Source organism: Stegodyphus dumicola, chromosome 9, assembly GCF_044657685.1.
Source record: "Stegodyphus dumicola isolate Sdum_Otavi_A_Nest chromosome 9, ASM4465768v1".
NCBI lineage: Eukaryota > Metazoa > Arthropoda > Arachnida > Araneae > Eresidae > Stegodyphus > Stegodyphus dumicola.
In genome coordinates this window covers 16,946,390-16,961,316 of record NC_140776.1, presented here as the reverse complement: position 1 = coordinate 16,961,316, position 14,927 = coordinate 16,946,390, and the positions used below count along the sequence as shown (strand labels likewise).

Sequence of the window (14,927 nt, the reverse complement as noted above, 5' to 3'; positions counted from 1 at the left end):
ACAGCTGAGAAGCAGTAGAGGACCTTAATGCTTTATCATGGAGTCAACAGGAATTGCTTTTATAACCTTCTGCGAATTAAACGCGTTTTCAAGGTCCGATACTTCTCCAGCATTTATAACTGAACAAGTGTATGAAAGGAATTAATGTTATACGAATGGTATTTGCATTTTTGATGATGCAATGCCTGTGATGAGTTGCTTTGATAAATTGTTGCCAGGAATGTACTTTATGAGAGCACTTGTAAAATTAAAGCTAATATGCATTGTACACGTGATAATGATGTGAGACAATAGAACAAAACAGAAAAAAAAAAACACTGTTAGTGTAAAGAAAGTTTTCTTCAGACAGAAATATCTTCATTAGGAATGACATAAATATGTGCCTATGTTCGCTACCACATTCATTATTTGGGTGATGTTTCTCCTGTGCTCTTTTTCTTCTATGAGGAAAGGATTGTATTTTGGGGTTAATTATAAAGGGTGACGAATGTGGAAAATATTAGCAGTTAAGCATTTCAGTACATAGTTCGGGCGGTTTCCGGAAATCGCCGCTGTTGCAGACATCTGTTGATGAAATGTTTCTGAAGTCGAAGAAAATTGACTAAAAATGACCAAGACTTGATAAAATTCAGGTTATTCGTGAAGTACCTACTAGTCTATTGGTATCACAATTTGAAAATATAATTGGAGGTCGTATTTTCCTTTTGTTTGGCATACCTATAATGTTCATTTCCCTCGTTTCCTTAGATCTATGAGATAATAGCGCACTGTTGTAACTTCTATGTATTTGATTAGTTCTGTTCGTTATCGGTCAGTTTTGTTGTATTTTTCTAATAGCATTTAATCCTGATCCTGCTTTCGCTCAATAGGTATTTTCTAGTTGTTTTAAAAAAGTAGTTTTACTGCTTGTGTACGTATGCACAACCACTTCGAAATCATTCTTGAAAGCTAAGTGAGAAAACTGTGGAGATATTAATATCATGGACTTCCAGTAATGTGAGACAACAGAAATGCGAGTTTTAGGGTTCTTAGTATTTGGGTTAAAAGTGCTACCGAAGGCATTTTTAGGCATATTATGTTGTAGAACTTCTGCTATAGCTGTTTCAACATGTGCTTTGATAAGCAAATATATTTCTCTTAAAGGAACTGTTATGTTATCGCGATCGGATTCAGTAGTGTATGTATTTATGCATGTACGAATGGATGTATGTGTTCATGTATGCATGTATATATGTACGTACAAATGCATGTGTGTGTGTATACAGGTGACAGGTGACGTGGACGCCTGATGTTTCACAGAGGTAAACAGGCATATGTCCCACGCCCTCCCCTATCTAGTGGCAGCAACTCCCTGGAGCCTCATGAGGCCACCTCGGGAGTTTATTGAAGAATTTTACGTAATTGTGCATGGCTATACAGGGACGTCTTAAGAATACATCAGTTTTGATCGATAGGCGAATGATTTGTTACATCTTGGTTTGTTAGACACAAATTACAGCATATACAAACACAAACGTACACTTGCGCATAAAGACACATACAAAACATTTGTAAAACACATATAAAAGCACATATATAACATGTAAGCACATTATAGAATAATAGAAGTTAGATACTAGTTTTCACACACTAATACAAGTAAAAAACATACTTATAATGAAACATAATTAAGCTAATATATAGTATACACTTACACTAAAGACACATATAGATCACATATCACATGTAAAATGCGCATATAAACATACATAAAGCATGCAGGCACACTGTAGAATATTAAATTTTGTTATTAGATTGTAGTACATATACTCCCATAGGCCCACCAGCGGCCGAGCGGTAAAGTCGCTGAATACTGGTAATTCAGTCCGAGGTTCGAATCCCGCGAACGGGCTGGCTGCATGGGCGTTTTCGTGGTTTTCCCCATGTGTAACGTGTATACGAGCCAGTTTCCCTTAGAAAGTCCTCCACGAAGGCATCCCTCCCCTTAGGCAGATAGCCCTCGAGGTTTTGCCATAATCACACACATATACTCCCATACAATCATATATACATTTCTGAATACGTTCCCAATAACAGAACACTGCCCTGTTAAAATTTGCATAGCCGAGATAAAAGTAGTTCTGTACGTTCTTGATATGTTGAGAACGAATGGTCATTACATACTACTAAAAAGCAGCCTTTACGTTTCTGTCAGCTAATATGTATAGTGCCTCATATAAATTAAGAATATTCCTTATTCAAAAAGAAATGTATTCATATTTGTACCTATCGCCTTCTAAGATTAGGGGCCCCAGATTCATAGCTACATAGACTATACTTGGAATCGGCCCTAGCAGATGGTCTTCCATTTTAACATATGGTCTGCTGCTTTCTGAAAGTTTAACTGCAAGAAACCATCTTTTGTCCTATTATCTCGGAAAAAATATACAACTTCCGTAATGAAATGGCCACCACTACCAGTAGAGGGGAAAGGCTAATGGCTATTAAATAAACCGCTCGGCCATTTAAAAAATATTTATTTTTACAAGAACATTTTACTTCTCTGAGACACCGAGTTCCTTAATTTATACAAATTAAAAAATACTACTATTTAACCCTGCCTTAGGCACATACGTTTGTGTTGCACATTTGGGCACATAGTTTGACACGTGTATTAGAATGAGCTGTAAATAATGTGCCTGGAATAAGAACAATTAGTTTTAAATGATGATTCCTTCATTTATTTGAGAAAATGTCATTTACAAGTTTTGCGTTAGATGGTACAGAGCGTCACACTGAATATAACAAAGTCTTCTTCATTTAACATTCGCATCTTCAACAGCAACATTCGTGTCTTTTGTAGTACCGTCTTCAGGAGTTTTGACATTTTACTTTTTACGTGTATAGGAGCGCGGTTGACACCTGCCACTCACGCGCTTAATCTAGGATTAGGTCTTACAGACGATCTCCCTGGTAGGTAAATAAATGAGCTGTTTAGAAATTCAAATCAATTTCCTTTAAAATCACCATCTCTAACAAAAATCACGAAAATTTCAAACTATAATTTTTGTTGAAAGTTATTTCTTCGCTACTTTTTCATAACATCAGAATTTACTTATAAGCACTTGAAAAAACAATTAGCTGCATGAAAACTAATAATCCGGAATAAAATTGAGATATGATGTCTGAAATAAATCTTAGGGTTTACTTTAAGCAAATATTAGTATTACTTAATGCCAGTATAATAGTGTTTTATGCTCTGGAAAATGCCATAATACAAGGCTACTCTTTGAAGCTTTATGGTAAATAAACAGCTTTTCAAAGCAGTTAACTGGAAAGATGGAAGATAGTTTCGCAAAGTGGCCATTATGTACCAGGTGATGCTGATGAAAACAACCTCATCCAAAAAATTCAGGCATTACTATTTTATAAAGAAATTTCATGAAAATAGTAGAAAACTCATTTTTCTGGAGCTGTTGGCGAAAATTAAAGGTTATAAATATTTTCTTTTTTTTTTTTTTTTTTCAAATCTAGGTTCTGCCATCCCATGCGGAGTTATCGCATGCTCTCATGCAAGCTCTCATGATGAAAGTTATAGTGCGTCCAACTGGCAACTGAAAGAACCATGGTTCGTATCCCGACGAGAATATAACTCAATTTGCCCCTTCTCCTTTCAAAAAATTATAATCCTTTAGAACTAGCCCACCAGCGGCCGAGCGGTAAAGTCCCTGAACACTGGTAGTTCGGTTCGAGGTTCGAATCCCGCGAACGGGCTGGCTGCATTGGTGTTTTCATGTGTAACGTGTATACGAGCCAGTTTCCCTTAGAAAGTCCTCCACGAAGGCATCCCTCCCCTTAGGCAGATAGCCCTCGAGGCTTTGCCGTAATTAAATAACGTAACCTTTAGAACTCTTATTTGCAAAAATGATTCTTGGGACGTGATGTTGCTTCTAGAAGTAAGACAAATTTATCTAAAAACGCACAAAGAATTTTCGACAGTCAGACTTTCCTGTAATTAATGAAACGTTTAAGGTCATCTTTGAGGATAAATTTTGAAGAAGAGAAGAAGTTGTTTAACTGCATGGCTCGAAAAAAACCTACGTGCTATTGCAATTAATTTAGTAGATGCGCGAAACTGTAAGAATGCGTCAATCACTGACAATGATTGAATTCTTCAAGCAGCCATGCTCATGCAGTTAAGCAACATCGCCATTTTCGTTTGCTCTTTTTTTTTTATTTATTTATTTATTTTTTTTTTTTTTTTTGTATTCAAAGTTACAGTGATTTTTATAGAGAAATTGTGATACCTTGTTTTCCCCTTCAACTCAGTTTTAAAACATCGCTTGTCGAATTTACCAGCTTTCGAAGAAATTGCGAAAAAATTATCTGGAAACTTCGTCAAAAAATCGCTAAAGTGAACAACAATGATGAGATACATCTGACTGACAGCAAGGGCACAGTTTTTGCGATTTTCTGATATTTTTAAAGCGAAAATAAATCGCTTTATACATAGGGAGAATAAGAAGGCTACAAAATTAGAGATGGAATTCGCAAAAAATGTGTTATATTTTTAATATATCACAAAAATCATTATTTAATAATTAAAATTTTTATTTTAAAATGCTTTTTCTTTAGTATCGATAGTTTGGGAATGTTTAAAAAAATTCGTGGAACTAACAAGTTGCACCCGATAAGTAATTTTTACTTGTTCAACTATAACCCATCAGCGGCAGAGCCGTAAAGTCACTGAACACTGGTAGTTTTGTCCGAGGTTAGAATCCCGCGAACGGATTGGCTGCATGGGCGTTTTCGAGAGTTTGCCCATGTCTAACGTTATACGAGCCAGTTGTCCAAGAAAGTCCTCCTGGAAGGCATCCCCGCCTTAAGCAGTTTAGTCCGTGAGACTTTGTTGTAATCACATAAACTAAACCAAATCTTTTCAACTATAAAAAAACACCAAACTGCGCCAAGGGTTTGCGTTAATACGTTATCAAATTTTCGATGTCTCGAACGCTCTGTATAATAAACAGAAAGTCAATGTAAATATTATGTTTCGACCAAGGTAAGATCTTTAACACAGAATGTTTACAACCTCCAGTGTTTACTGCAAAATGTTATTTCCTTCTAATTTGTTACCTTTGGTAAATGTTATTTCCTTCTAATCTGGACACAGTAAGTTAAAATTTAATGTGTCTCTGGCAATTTCTGATACAGTAGTGCTCATTTTCAAATTTTAATTCTTTGCGGCGCTAACATCACAGTCTGTACGGAGGCCTATATACCATTTGTCAGCGCATAGCATTTCATAACACACACCTACAGTTAGAACTATCTTTATTAACTTTAAAAATATTTTGTAAGGCTTAGGAACTTCTATGAGAATTTTCTTGAAAGAATAACTTAATTTTCTGGATAAGTTAATAACGAATAAAACGGTTACAGCATTGCTTATGGTGTAAAACACATTAAAAGTTTTCTTTAAAATAAATTTAATATATATAGATGTACACAATATAAGTCCTTCTAACTGATTTATTAGCCTGTAATTCTATCTGAGACATCTAAATCATTTTAATGGCACCAGAAATAGCAATATGAATAAGAGCATGCTATTAATCTCAGAAGTATTATTTCATAAAACAAATACAAAGTGAAATATCCTTTAGTATCTTTCGAAAGAAAATAAAGCGGGTGAAATGGAATCCAATAAATGTCGTACAATCTTTCATAAGAAAAAAAAGGTAAACACACATAAAAGGAAAGTGTACCTGTAACTATTAGCTGTCCTGAACTCACACTAGGCGTCACATTTCCAGTAAGTAGGTTCTTGATGAGGCATCTGTATTTTCTGAAGCTGTCGCTGCGGGCTGCGTTTCTTATGTGAAGCTCCCCATCTCGAAGCACGATATATTTGGCTCCTAGACAATAAAAAGCATGGAAGAAAAGCATATAGTTTGTTGTTTTCCAAATGTGGATGAGAAAAAGAAATGTTAAGGGAGAAAAGTTTCTCTAGTTAAACTTCTGTTTTTATTTTGTTTAAACCATGGTACAATTAGCTATATTATATAGCTTTATATCTGTTCTTAAGATTATTAATTAAAATTTTATTCGGACTAAAATAATACAGATAATTTGTAAGATTTCCCATTTGTTATCATCTAATAAGAGCGTTTTGCCATCCAATCTTAAATCAGTGTTTAACAAAATAGTCAAAAAAGGTGAAAATAGACTTCTGTGTTTAACTACATCAATCAGATGAAGGAAAATAAAATATCTCCAATAATATTCCTCTTGAATTTTAAGTTATGTTTTTCGAAAGTAAACAAAAATTACTTAATTTCTTTCCTTAACTCTTTCGCATCCATAGAATCTCAAACATCTGAAACACTAGTGTATATGAATTTCTGTTAGAAAGGATTTCCCTTTCCTTGCCAAGTTGAATGCTACAGAGTTAACAATAACCTACTAAAAAGAAGTGATTACTTCTCCCTTGGGGATATTTGCGCAATTGCATCCACTGTCTGCAGTTTCCCTTTAAGACGGGATTGTAACTGCAATCATCGATAGCTAAACAATAATAAACAAATTAAAGGGAAGTGAGTTCAAATAAGTGAGCTGCTTTAATTAATCGCTTTTAAAGAATAACTGGCATGACATTTAGCAACTCCCGAAACCAATGAGCCATGCATTAATATAATACGGGAAAAGCACCAAGTAAAAAGTAGACGTAGGCGTTGGGGAGACCTGCCAATGTCCGAATATAAGGGCGATAGGGGGCGACTTCGTTGTGAAGGGGTTAAATATAAGAGCAGCTATTTAAGTAAAGATTCAGATAAGTTAAACAAATATGTAGTAAATAAGCAGAATAATTTTCAGTTCTCCTAGGTTTCTTTTAAATTCCCATGCATATATAGAACCGTTTATACAATAGAACGCTTATGCATTTATCACTTACTTCATCTGAAATCTACATCAAAATGTCTCATGTGTTCCTGTAAATAATTCTATAAAAAAGGGAAGCTAATAAAACCATGTGTTCAGCAGACTGATTTTTTAAACGATGTAATTCTTATGTTTCTAATATTTAATTCGTATCCTCTTCGTACAGCAATGGAAATACAGCGGCGCTGCTTTCATTAAAAAACTGCATTTTAAAAGCTGTTCTTTCCGCATCTAAAATAACAGGGCCAAGCATTTTATATATTTAAATAATTGTTATATTTTAAAGCGGTTTTCCTTCCTTACGAATAAATAATTCATTTCAGTAATACTTAAAATAAGAGACGACTAAAAATAAAAGAAAGAAAGAGGAAAAATCTGAAGGTTTTCAGATTTTGTATTACGCCTAAAGGGGACCTTTTTTAACGTTTTGTGTGTTACCCTTATTTATTAAATATCATGTTCTTCGCACTTAAGCCATGAAATTGAATTCAAAAGCTATATGACAAAATAATTTGAAAAGAGCATGTCTTTAGAATTTCCGATACACAGTCTCATGCGCTGGAGATAATTTTTTTTTTTTCCATACAGTGTTGCCATGGCTCCCTTTGAAATCGTTGAGTTTGTTAATCAAAAACTCATAAATGCTTTACAAAATATGGAATAGGTTATAAAACAAATTCCTAATTTAAAATTTGGTTTTCCAGATGCCTATATATTCTAGATGCCTATATTGAGATGGAGATTGGCGTTATTCATAATTTGATGGCTCTAGACACCGTTGTTTTATCACAATGCGAGAAGCATGCATACATTTGTGCAGATTCTTCATTATTTAATTTCTTTCAATATAACACAAGGCGACAATATTGGATGGCAACAATTTGAAAAGTGAAAAGGATATTTATAGTTTTGAAAGCAAAATGCCAAACGAAATTAAAAGCCCTTTCGACGAAAAATAAATCTTACGAAGACTTTTTAACACTTTGAAATGCATTTAGAATTTTAGCCGCAGTAAATGAGTAAACTAATTATATTCTTAGCATGTAGCATTACTACTAGCCATTTTACCTTAGGCCCACCAGCGGCCGATCAGTAAAGACGCTGAACCATGGTAGCTTGATCCGAGGTTCGAATCACGCGAACGGGCTGGCTGCATGGGCGTTTTCGTGGTTTTCCCCATGTGTAACATGTATACGAGCCAGTTTTCCTTAGAAAGTTTTCCACGAAAGCATCCCTCCCTTTAGGCAGATAGCCCTCGTGTGCTTTGCCATAATTAAATAATCCAATCCAATTCATTTTACCTTAAAACTTTCCATAAAGACAGTCTTTTCTCATAGCTAATGCATATTGAACTAAAACATTAGGCACAAACATTAACGAAAGTACAATTAACGGTTTTGATTAGATTATATTCGACCTTTTATAAAATTACAATATTTTAAAATTAAATTAAGATAAATAAATTTAAAAATATCAGTTTTTACAGGAATTATCTGGAATAGAATGACAGAATAGTGTTTTATTCATTAGTTAAGATGGATTGGATTGGATTATTGTAATTTGGCACAAAACCTGTCTAGGTTATCTGCGCCAGACAAATGGTAACAATGCAATTAGTCATTTGTAAAAACTTCCAGCTTAGGTAAGAGACAGATTACAGTCTATGATAAGAGCTCATATCTTTAAAAAACAGGTTAAAATCTATTATAAAAGCCAATATCTTTTAAAAACAGAAACAGATTACGATGATGTGCTTTTCCAATTAAATTTTTTAAGTCCAGTTCTGAACTATTAAAATGTTTTTGGCGAAAATAATTAAAACTCTGGCATTCCACCAAGATATGATGAACTGTCAGATCTGCGTTGCAGTTTGGGCAGCTGGGATTCTCTTCTCCCTTCAGAAGATACTCATGGGTCAGGCGACAATGGCCAATTCTCAGTTGAGTCAAGAGGACATCTTCCTTTCTATTAACCATACATGGCCAGTATCCAATGGTGGGTTTTACATTTCTCAGCTTGTTACATACTCTGTCATCCCATTGCTTCTGCCATTTGCTGAGGATTTTGCTTTTGACAAACCCTTTGATGTCTGCTAGTGGAATCTGAAGATTGTACATTGTGGTTGCAGTTTTAGCTGCAATATCTGCCAATTCATTCCCCTTAATGGCAACGTGTCCAGGGATCCACGAATATAGAATCTGGTATCCCCGAATTTTTAAAGAATGATTCAACTTTAGGATTCTGATTGCAACTGGATGAGTACATTGAGCGTGATTTTTCAATGACATTAAGGCACTCATGGAATCTGTGTAGATAATAAATTTTGTGTACTTTTGTTTTGAAAGGTAAGTCAAAGCCAGATGGATTGCAGTAAGCTCAGAAGTAAGCACAGAGCAAACTGTATGTAATCGAACCCCTACTATTGTTTTTTCTGTGACGAAAGCAGCGCCAACATGATCCTGGGATTTTGATCCGTCTGTATATAGAGGGATATATTTCCTATATTTGTTTCTATGTTGAAAAAAAACCTGCTTGTAGATGATTTCATTAGTTTGTGATTTATTCCAGTGTCGAAAAGTATCCAGAGAATGGATTCTCCTATCCTCCCAGGGAGGAATTCCAAAAAAATCCTCCATCTGTATATCTATATTAGATAAATTGTACTTCTCCACCAGAGCACTCATCCGCAAGCCGAAAGATGGGACACATGATGGTCGTGCCTGATATAAACGGGAGTATTGGTCATTAAGCAATATTGACCGTGTAGAATTTTCAGTTTGTGATAAGACTTTGAAATAATGCTTAAGACAAAGATTTTCACGTCTTAACCGCAGGGAGGTCTCATTACTTTCCACATATAAGCTTTCCACTGGAGAAGTTCTAAAGGCACCAGTGCATATCCGAAGTGCATGGTGATGTATCGGATCAAGTTTGGCTAATACTGAAGGCCTTGCCGACCCATAAATGATTGATCCATAATCTAGTTTCGAACGAATGAGAGCTCTATATATAAGAAGCATTGAGCTTCGATCAGCACCCCAAGAAGTATTTGACAGTACTTTCAGAATATTCATAGTTTTTAAACATTTCTTTTTTAGATATGTAATATGGGGGAGGAAAGTAAGCTTATGGTCAAATATCATTCCTAGGAATTTTATTTCCTTTTCTACAGGAATCAGCACATCTTGCAGATAAAGTTCGGGGTCAGGATGAAGAATTTTCTTTCGACAGAAATGTACACACACAGTCTTTTGAGTAGAGAATCTAAAACCATTTTCCTGTGACCATTTAACAATTCTATTGAGAAATGTCTGCAATTTACATTCGATGTCTTTCAGGTCTTCTCCCTGGCAACTGACTTGCAGGTCATCGACATAGAGCATACCCTGGACTGCTAGAGGCAGTTGTTTTAAAACAGAATTAATTTTTATACTAAATAATGTAACACTTAATACACTTCCTTGCGGAACGCCCTCTTCTTGATGGAACATGTCAGAAAGTGTATCGCCTATCTTCACATGAAACTTCCGATCCTGTAGGAAATGTTTGATGAATATCGGCATGTTTCCTCGTAAACCAATGTTATATAGGTCACGAAGGATACCGTATCTCCAGGTGGTATCATAGGCTCTCTCTATATCAAAGAAAATGGAAACATAATGATTTCTTCTAACGAACGCTCTACGGATACCTGTTTCTAAGAGTAGGATATTATTGATAGTTGCTCTTCCTTTTCTAAAACCGTTCTGATAAGGGGAGATACAGTTATTTGTCTCTAAATAATAAACCAAACGAGTGTTGACCATCTTTTCAAAGAGTTTGCAGAGGCAGCTAGTAAGGGCGATGGGACGGTAATTCGACGGATTAGTAGGGTCTTTTCCTGGTTTAACAATGGGGATGACAAAAGCTATTTTCCAGTCATTTGGAAAGACTTGTTCCTTCCATACTCTATTAAAGAGAAAGAGGATGGTTGCCAATGACTTGTAAGGAAGATGTTTCAGCATAGGATAAGCAATATCATCTGGACCAGGACATGAATTTTTTGTCTGCAGCAGAGCTCTTTTCAGTTCAAGCACAGTAAAATCCTGATTATATGGTTCAGTATTGGAAGAGTTGAAATTAATTAGTTGTTTTTCAATGCATTTTTTTGCGGAAAGAAACTCAAGAGGGTAGTTACTACTGTGTGAGACGGCTGAGAAACTCTGTCCAATAGCGTTGGCAATTTCTTCCCTACTAGTAACTGTTTCACCACTTGTCTTTAAAATGGAAAGTGTGTGCTCTTTGTAGATACCGGACGCTTTCCGGACTCTCTCCCACACCTTCTTACCCGAAGTTGAAGAGCTAATCGAAGACACATACGAGATCCAAGAATTCTTCTGACTTTTCCTTCGCACCTGCCGAGCTTTTGCTTTAGCCCTTTTGAAGATTACGAGATTTGATTCTGAAGGATATCGCCGAAAAATGCTCCAAGCTTTTCTTTGTTTTCTGATGGCGTCCTGGCATTCAGGATTCCACCAGGGCTTTGGGTACTTTGGCTGTTTACCCAACGTTTTTGGTATACATATATCAGCTGCTTGAATAATTTTATCTGTAATGATCTTCACAGCCTGATCAATGTGCACATTCTTTATTATTTCTTCAGTAAAAAGAGCATAATGTAAGAAAGAGTCCCAGTCGGCTTTGTCCAACAAAAAGCGTGGTGTTCTAGGTATAAACACACTCCTATTTCCTGTAATGCTTATGATAATAGGAAAATGATCGCTATTATATAGATAATTCTCGACATTAAAAAAACAAAAAGGCAAAAGCTATGGAGAAACAATAGCAAAGTCAATGGAATGGAAGGTCCTTGTTGGCTGATGAAAATAAGTGCTTTCTGTGTTGTTAAGGATACAGAGACAGTGGTCGTGGAGTAGCTGTTCAATTTGCTTTCCTCGTGGGTTGGTGTCTTTACTATCCCACAAGGGATTGTGTCCATTGAAATCACCGACTAGAATAAACGGAGCTGGTAATTGGGCAATTAGATCCTCTACATCTCTTAAGTTAATGTTCTCATTAGGCGGGATGTAAATACTGCAGACAGTAGTCAGTGTTCGAATGCTCAACTGTACTGCAACTGCTTGGAGAGGAGTATCCAAAGGGAGAGCACTCGAAGGGCAATTAATTGAGGTGAGTAGACAGACACCACCACTTGCGCGTTCACTGAATGTCTTATCCTTTCTTGTCATCGAGTACCTACGTAGCTTTGCAAAATTACCAGGTTTGAGGAATGTCTCTTGTATCGCTATACAAATAAGTCGATATTTATTAATAAGTTGCTTAATGCCATCAATACCCTGATAGAAGCCCCGGCAGTTCCACGAAATGAGAGTAGCCATTAGGAATGTTTATTGCTTCGATGCTGTTTCTTTGTTTTGTGAGGTAGAACATTTTTCGAGAGATCTCCGCCTCCATCTGTTTCCATCTCAGATTCGATAAAGTCTGAAAAGGTCCCTTCAATAGAGCTTCGGCTTGAGCTTCTCTTTTCTGAGCTTTTGATTTTCTTTTTTGAACTCTCCGTTTCTTGTGTTTTTATTTCTCGACTTTCTATTGTCTGTTTGGGAGGAGGTAGAAGAAATACTTTTTCTTTGTCATTTGTTTTTGGTTCAGGTATCTTCTTCTGTGTGCTATGCGATGTTTGTGTACTTATTGACCGATATGATTTAGTGGCTTGTGCATAGGAGACATTTGCTTTTGACCGACCCGTGCTAAAATGTTTCTTAGCTTCAGGATAGGAGATTTTTCTTGTAGTCTTAATATGCTGTATTTCTTTCTCTTCTTTCCACTTAGGGCAGTTTCGTGAGTATGCTGGATGATTGCCATGACAGTTTGCACATTTTGGATCAGCTACACAATCCTGACTTTCGTGACCTCCTGCAGAACAGCGAGCACATGCCAGGTTTCCCCGGCATGCGGCCTTCGCATGGCCAAACCGTTGACACTTGAAACAGCGCAGTGGGTTCGGCACGTAAGGTCTGATGGGGCAATTTAGGTAACCTGCCTTAATGGCTTTCGGTAGCTCTGGAGAGGAGAAAGACAGAATAAGATGTTTTGTGTTGACGAGTTGCCCGTCTCTACGGACTTTTATTCGGCGGACGCCACATACATTTTGCTCGGCGAGTTCTTTTGAAAGTTCATCCTCAGAGACTGATATCAAGTCTATTTCCGAAATGACACCTCTTGACGTGTTCAAAGACTTATGTGGGGATACAGTAATAGAATGTTCCCCCATTTTGGTTATTTTTTGGAGAGAGGAAGATTGTGCATCAGATGTAGTCTCGATGAGCAGAGATCCAGAACGGAGCTTTTTTATGTGTTTTGGCTCGCCTACTGAGGCCGCAATATGCTTATGGATGAAGAATGGTGATAGATTTTCTAGCTCACCAGTGATAACTAAGAACTTTGGATATTTGTTTGTGCTAATTAAGGTCGAAGTACAAATTCTTTTAGCAGCTCCAGAATTTTTCGTATCCATATGGTTAGGAGAAGTTAAAGTATTCATATTGAAAAGAGAAGGTTTCGGGCCCGACCGCCCCACCCACCATGGAGCCCAACAAGGGAACACAGATCCCTGTGTTAGGGCTAGCCGGGCCTATACGCAAACTGAAGCCCCCACAGTCGGCTTTCCCAAAAGCGGAGACTTCCGAGAGCTTATCCCCTAGCCACTGACCAATAGGACTAGTGGCCAGCCGATTGACACTAGCGGGGACAGCTAAGTGCCTCCCGTTTTAAGTAGAAGCAGAGGCCAAAGCAGTGTGTTGGGGGACAGTACCTCGCCCCTCAACTGCCAGGATCCTCCTTTCCCACCCTACGGGTCACCATGCACGGCAAACGCACAGGCGGTATTCTCACCATGGTGAGACAGAAACCAAGAGTAGTAGCTGCATCTCACATTGAGCCCCAACCTCCAGTAGAGGAAACCACAAGGGAGAAAAATAGGAGAGAGAGCTAGACAAGAGGAGAGGAAAGAGAGGAGGAAAGATCACTGGGGCCCCGGGAGTGTGATACCCGATCACCAAGACGGCAATCCCCTGAGGGTTCTTCACCTGCTATGCTTTAGCTGGGCATGTTGGAACAGCCTTCACGCCTAGGGTGGCCCTACCAGGAGCTATGCTCCCGACGTACTTCGCCCGTTCCGCCCAGTGACACCCCCCGCCACGTTGAGGCAGCATAGCAGGACTTTGGGGGGGGGCATTAGTTAAGATGAAATTCGCCTTTTTAAACAAAAGTCATCTGTGAGTGCTCTTTGCGCAAAGCCCTCAAATTTTGATATACTGGAAAAAAATCACTTGCGTCTGTACCACAGTCTTTTGACTGAATTGGCATTAAAGTACTGTAAAATATCATTTCTCGTTTCTTGAAACTTTCAGCAGCTAAAGAGATTTTGTAGTTAATAGAACGATTTTAATTAAAATAGGAATTGGAAAAGATTTGCTTCAAAATAGCAGACTTTTACGGAAAATTAAATGAGCTCACAAAATTGAGGGTACATGTAATTCTTTTATTACATAAATTATAAAAAAAACAACACATTACTATTTTGTAGCATACCCAGTGGCTTTGATGACAGCTTCCAGCCAGTACATCGAATCAACAAGATATTTCGTAATTTCGGTTGAAATGTTTTCCCACTTCACTTTTAGCACATGCTTCAAATGTTCTTTACTTGTGATCTGATGTTTTCGGACCTCTTTTTCAAGGTGGGACCACAAATTTTCGATCACGTTCAAGTCAGGAGGTTGAGGGGGGTGTGTTCAGCTGATTTCGGCAGTGATACAGCAGCCATTCTTTGACAGTATTTGCTGTATGCTTTGGATCATTATCCTGTTGAAATGTGAATTTTGATCCTAGTCCCAATTGAGTAGCACTGTCCTTCAAATTATTTTTCAATATAATAAGATAACCCATTTTATCCATTATTCCATCAATAAACACTAGCTTTCCAACTCCCGATGATGCCGTACAGC

General features: G+C 37.2%; 1 protein-coding gene across 3 annotated transcripts in view; it reads right to left on the bottom strand.

Moving 5' to 3' along the window:
• LOC118193355 (cell adhesion molecule Dscam1-like) overlaps window positions 1-14,927 on the bottom strand; it is a 978,906-nt gene that overhangs the window by 635,887 nt on the left and 328,092 nt on the right. For all 3 annotated transcript variants that reach the window (XM_085823255.1, XM_085823256.1, XM_085823257.1), the window contains exon 4: window positions 5,748-5,897. In XM_085823255.1, coding sequence (XP_085679381.1) covers window positions 5,748-5,897 — 150 coding nt within the window. The remainder of the gene's footprint in view (window positions 1-5,747; window positions 5,898-14,927) is intronic.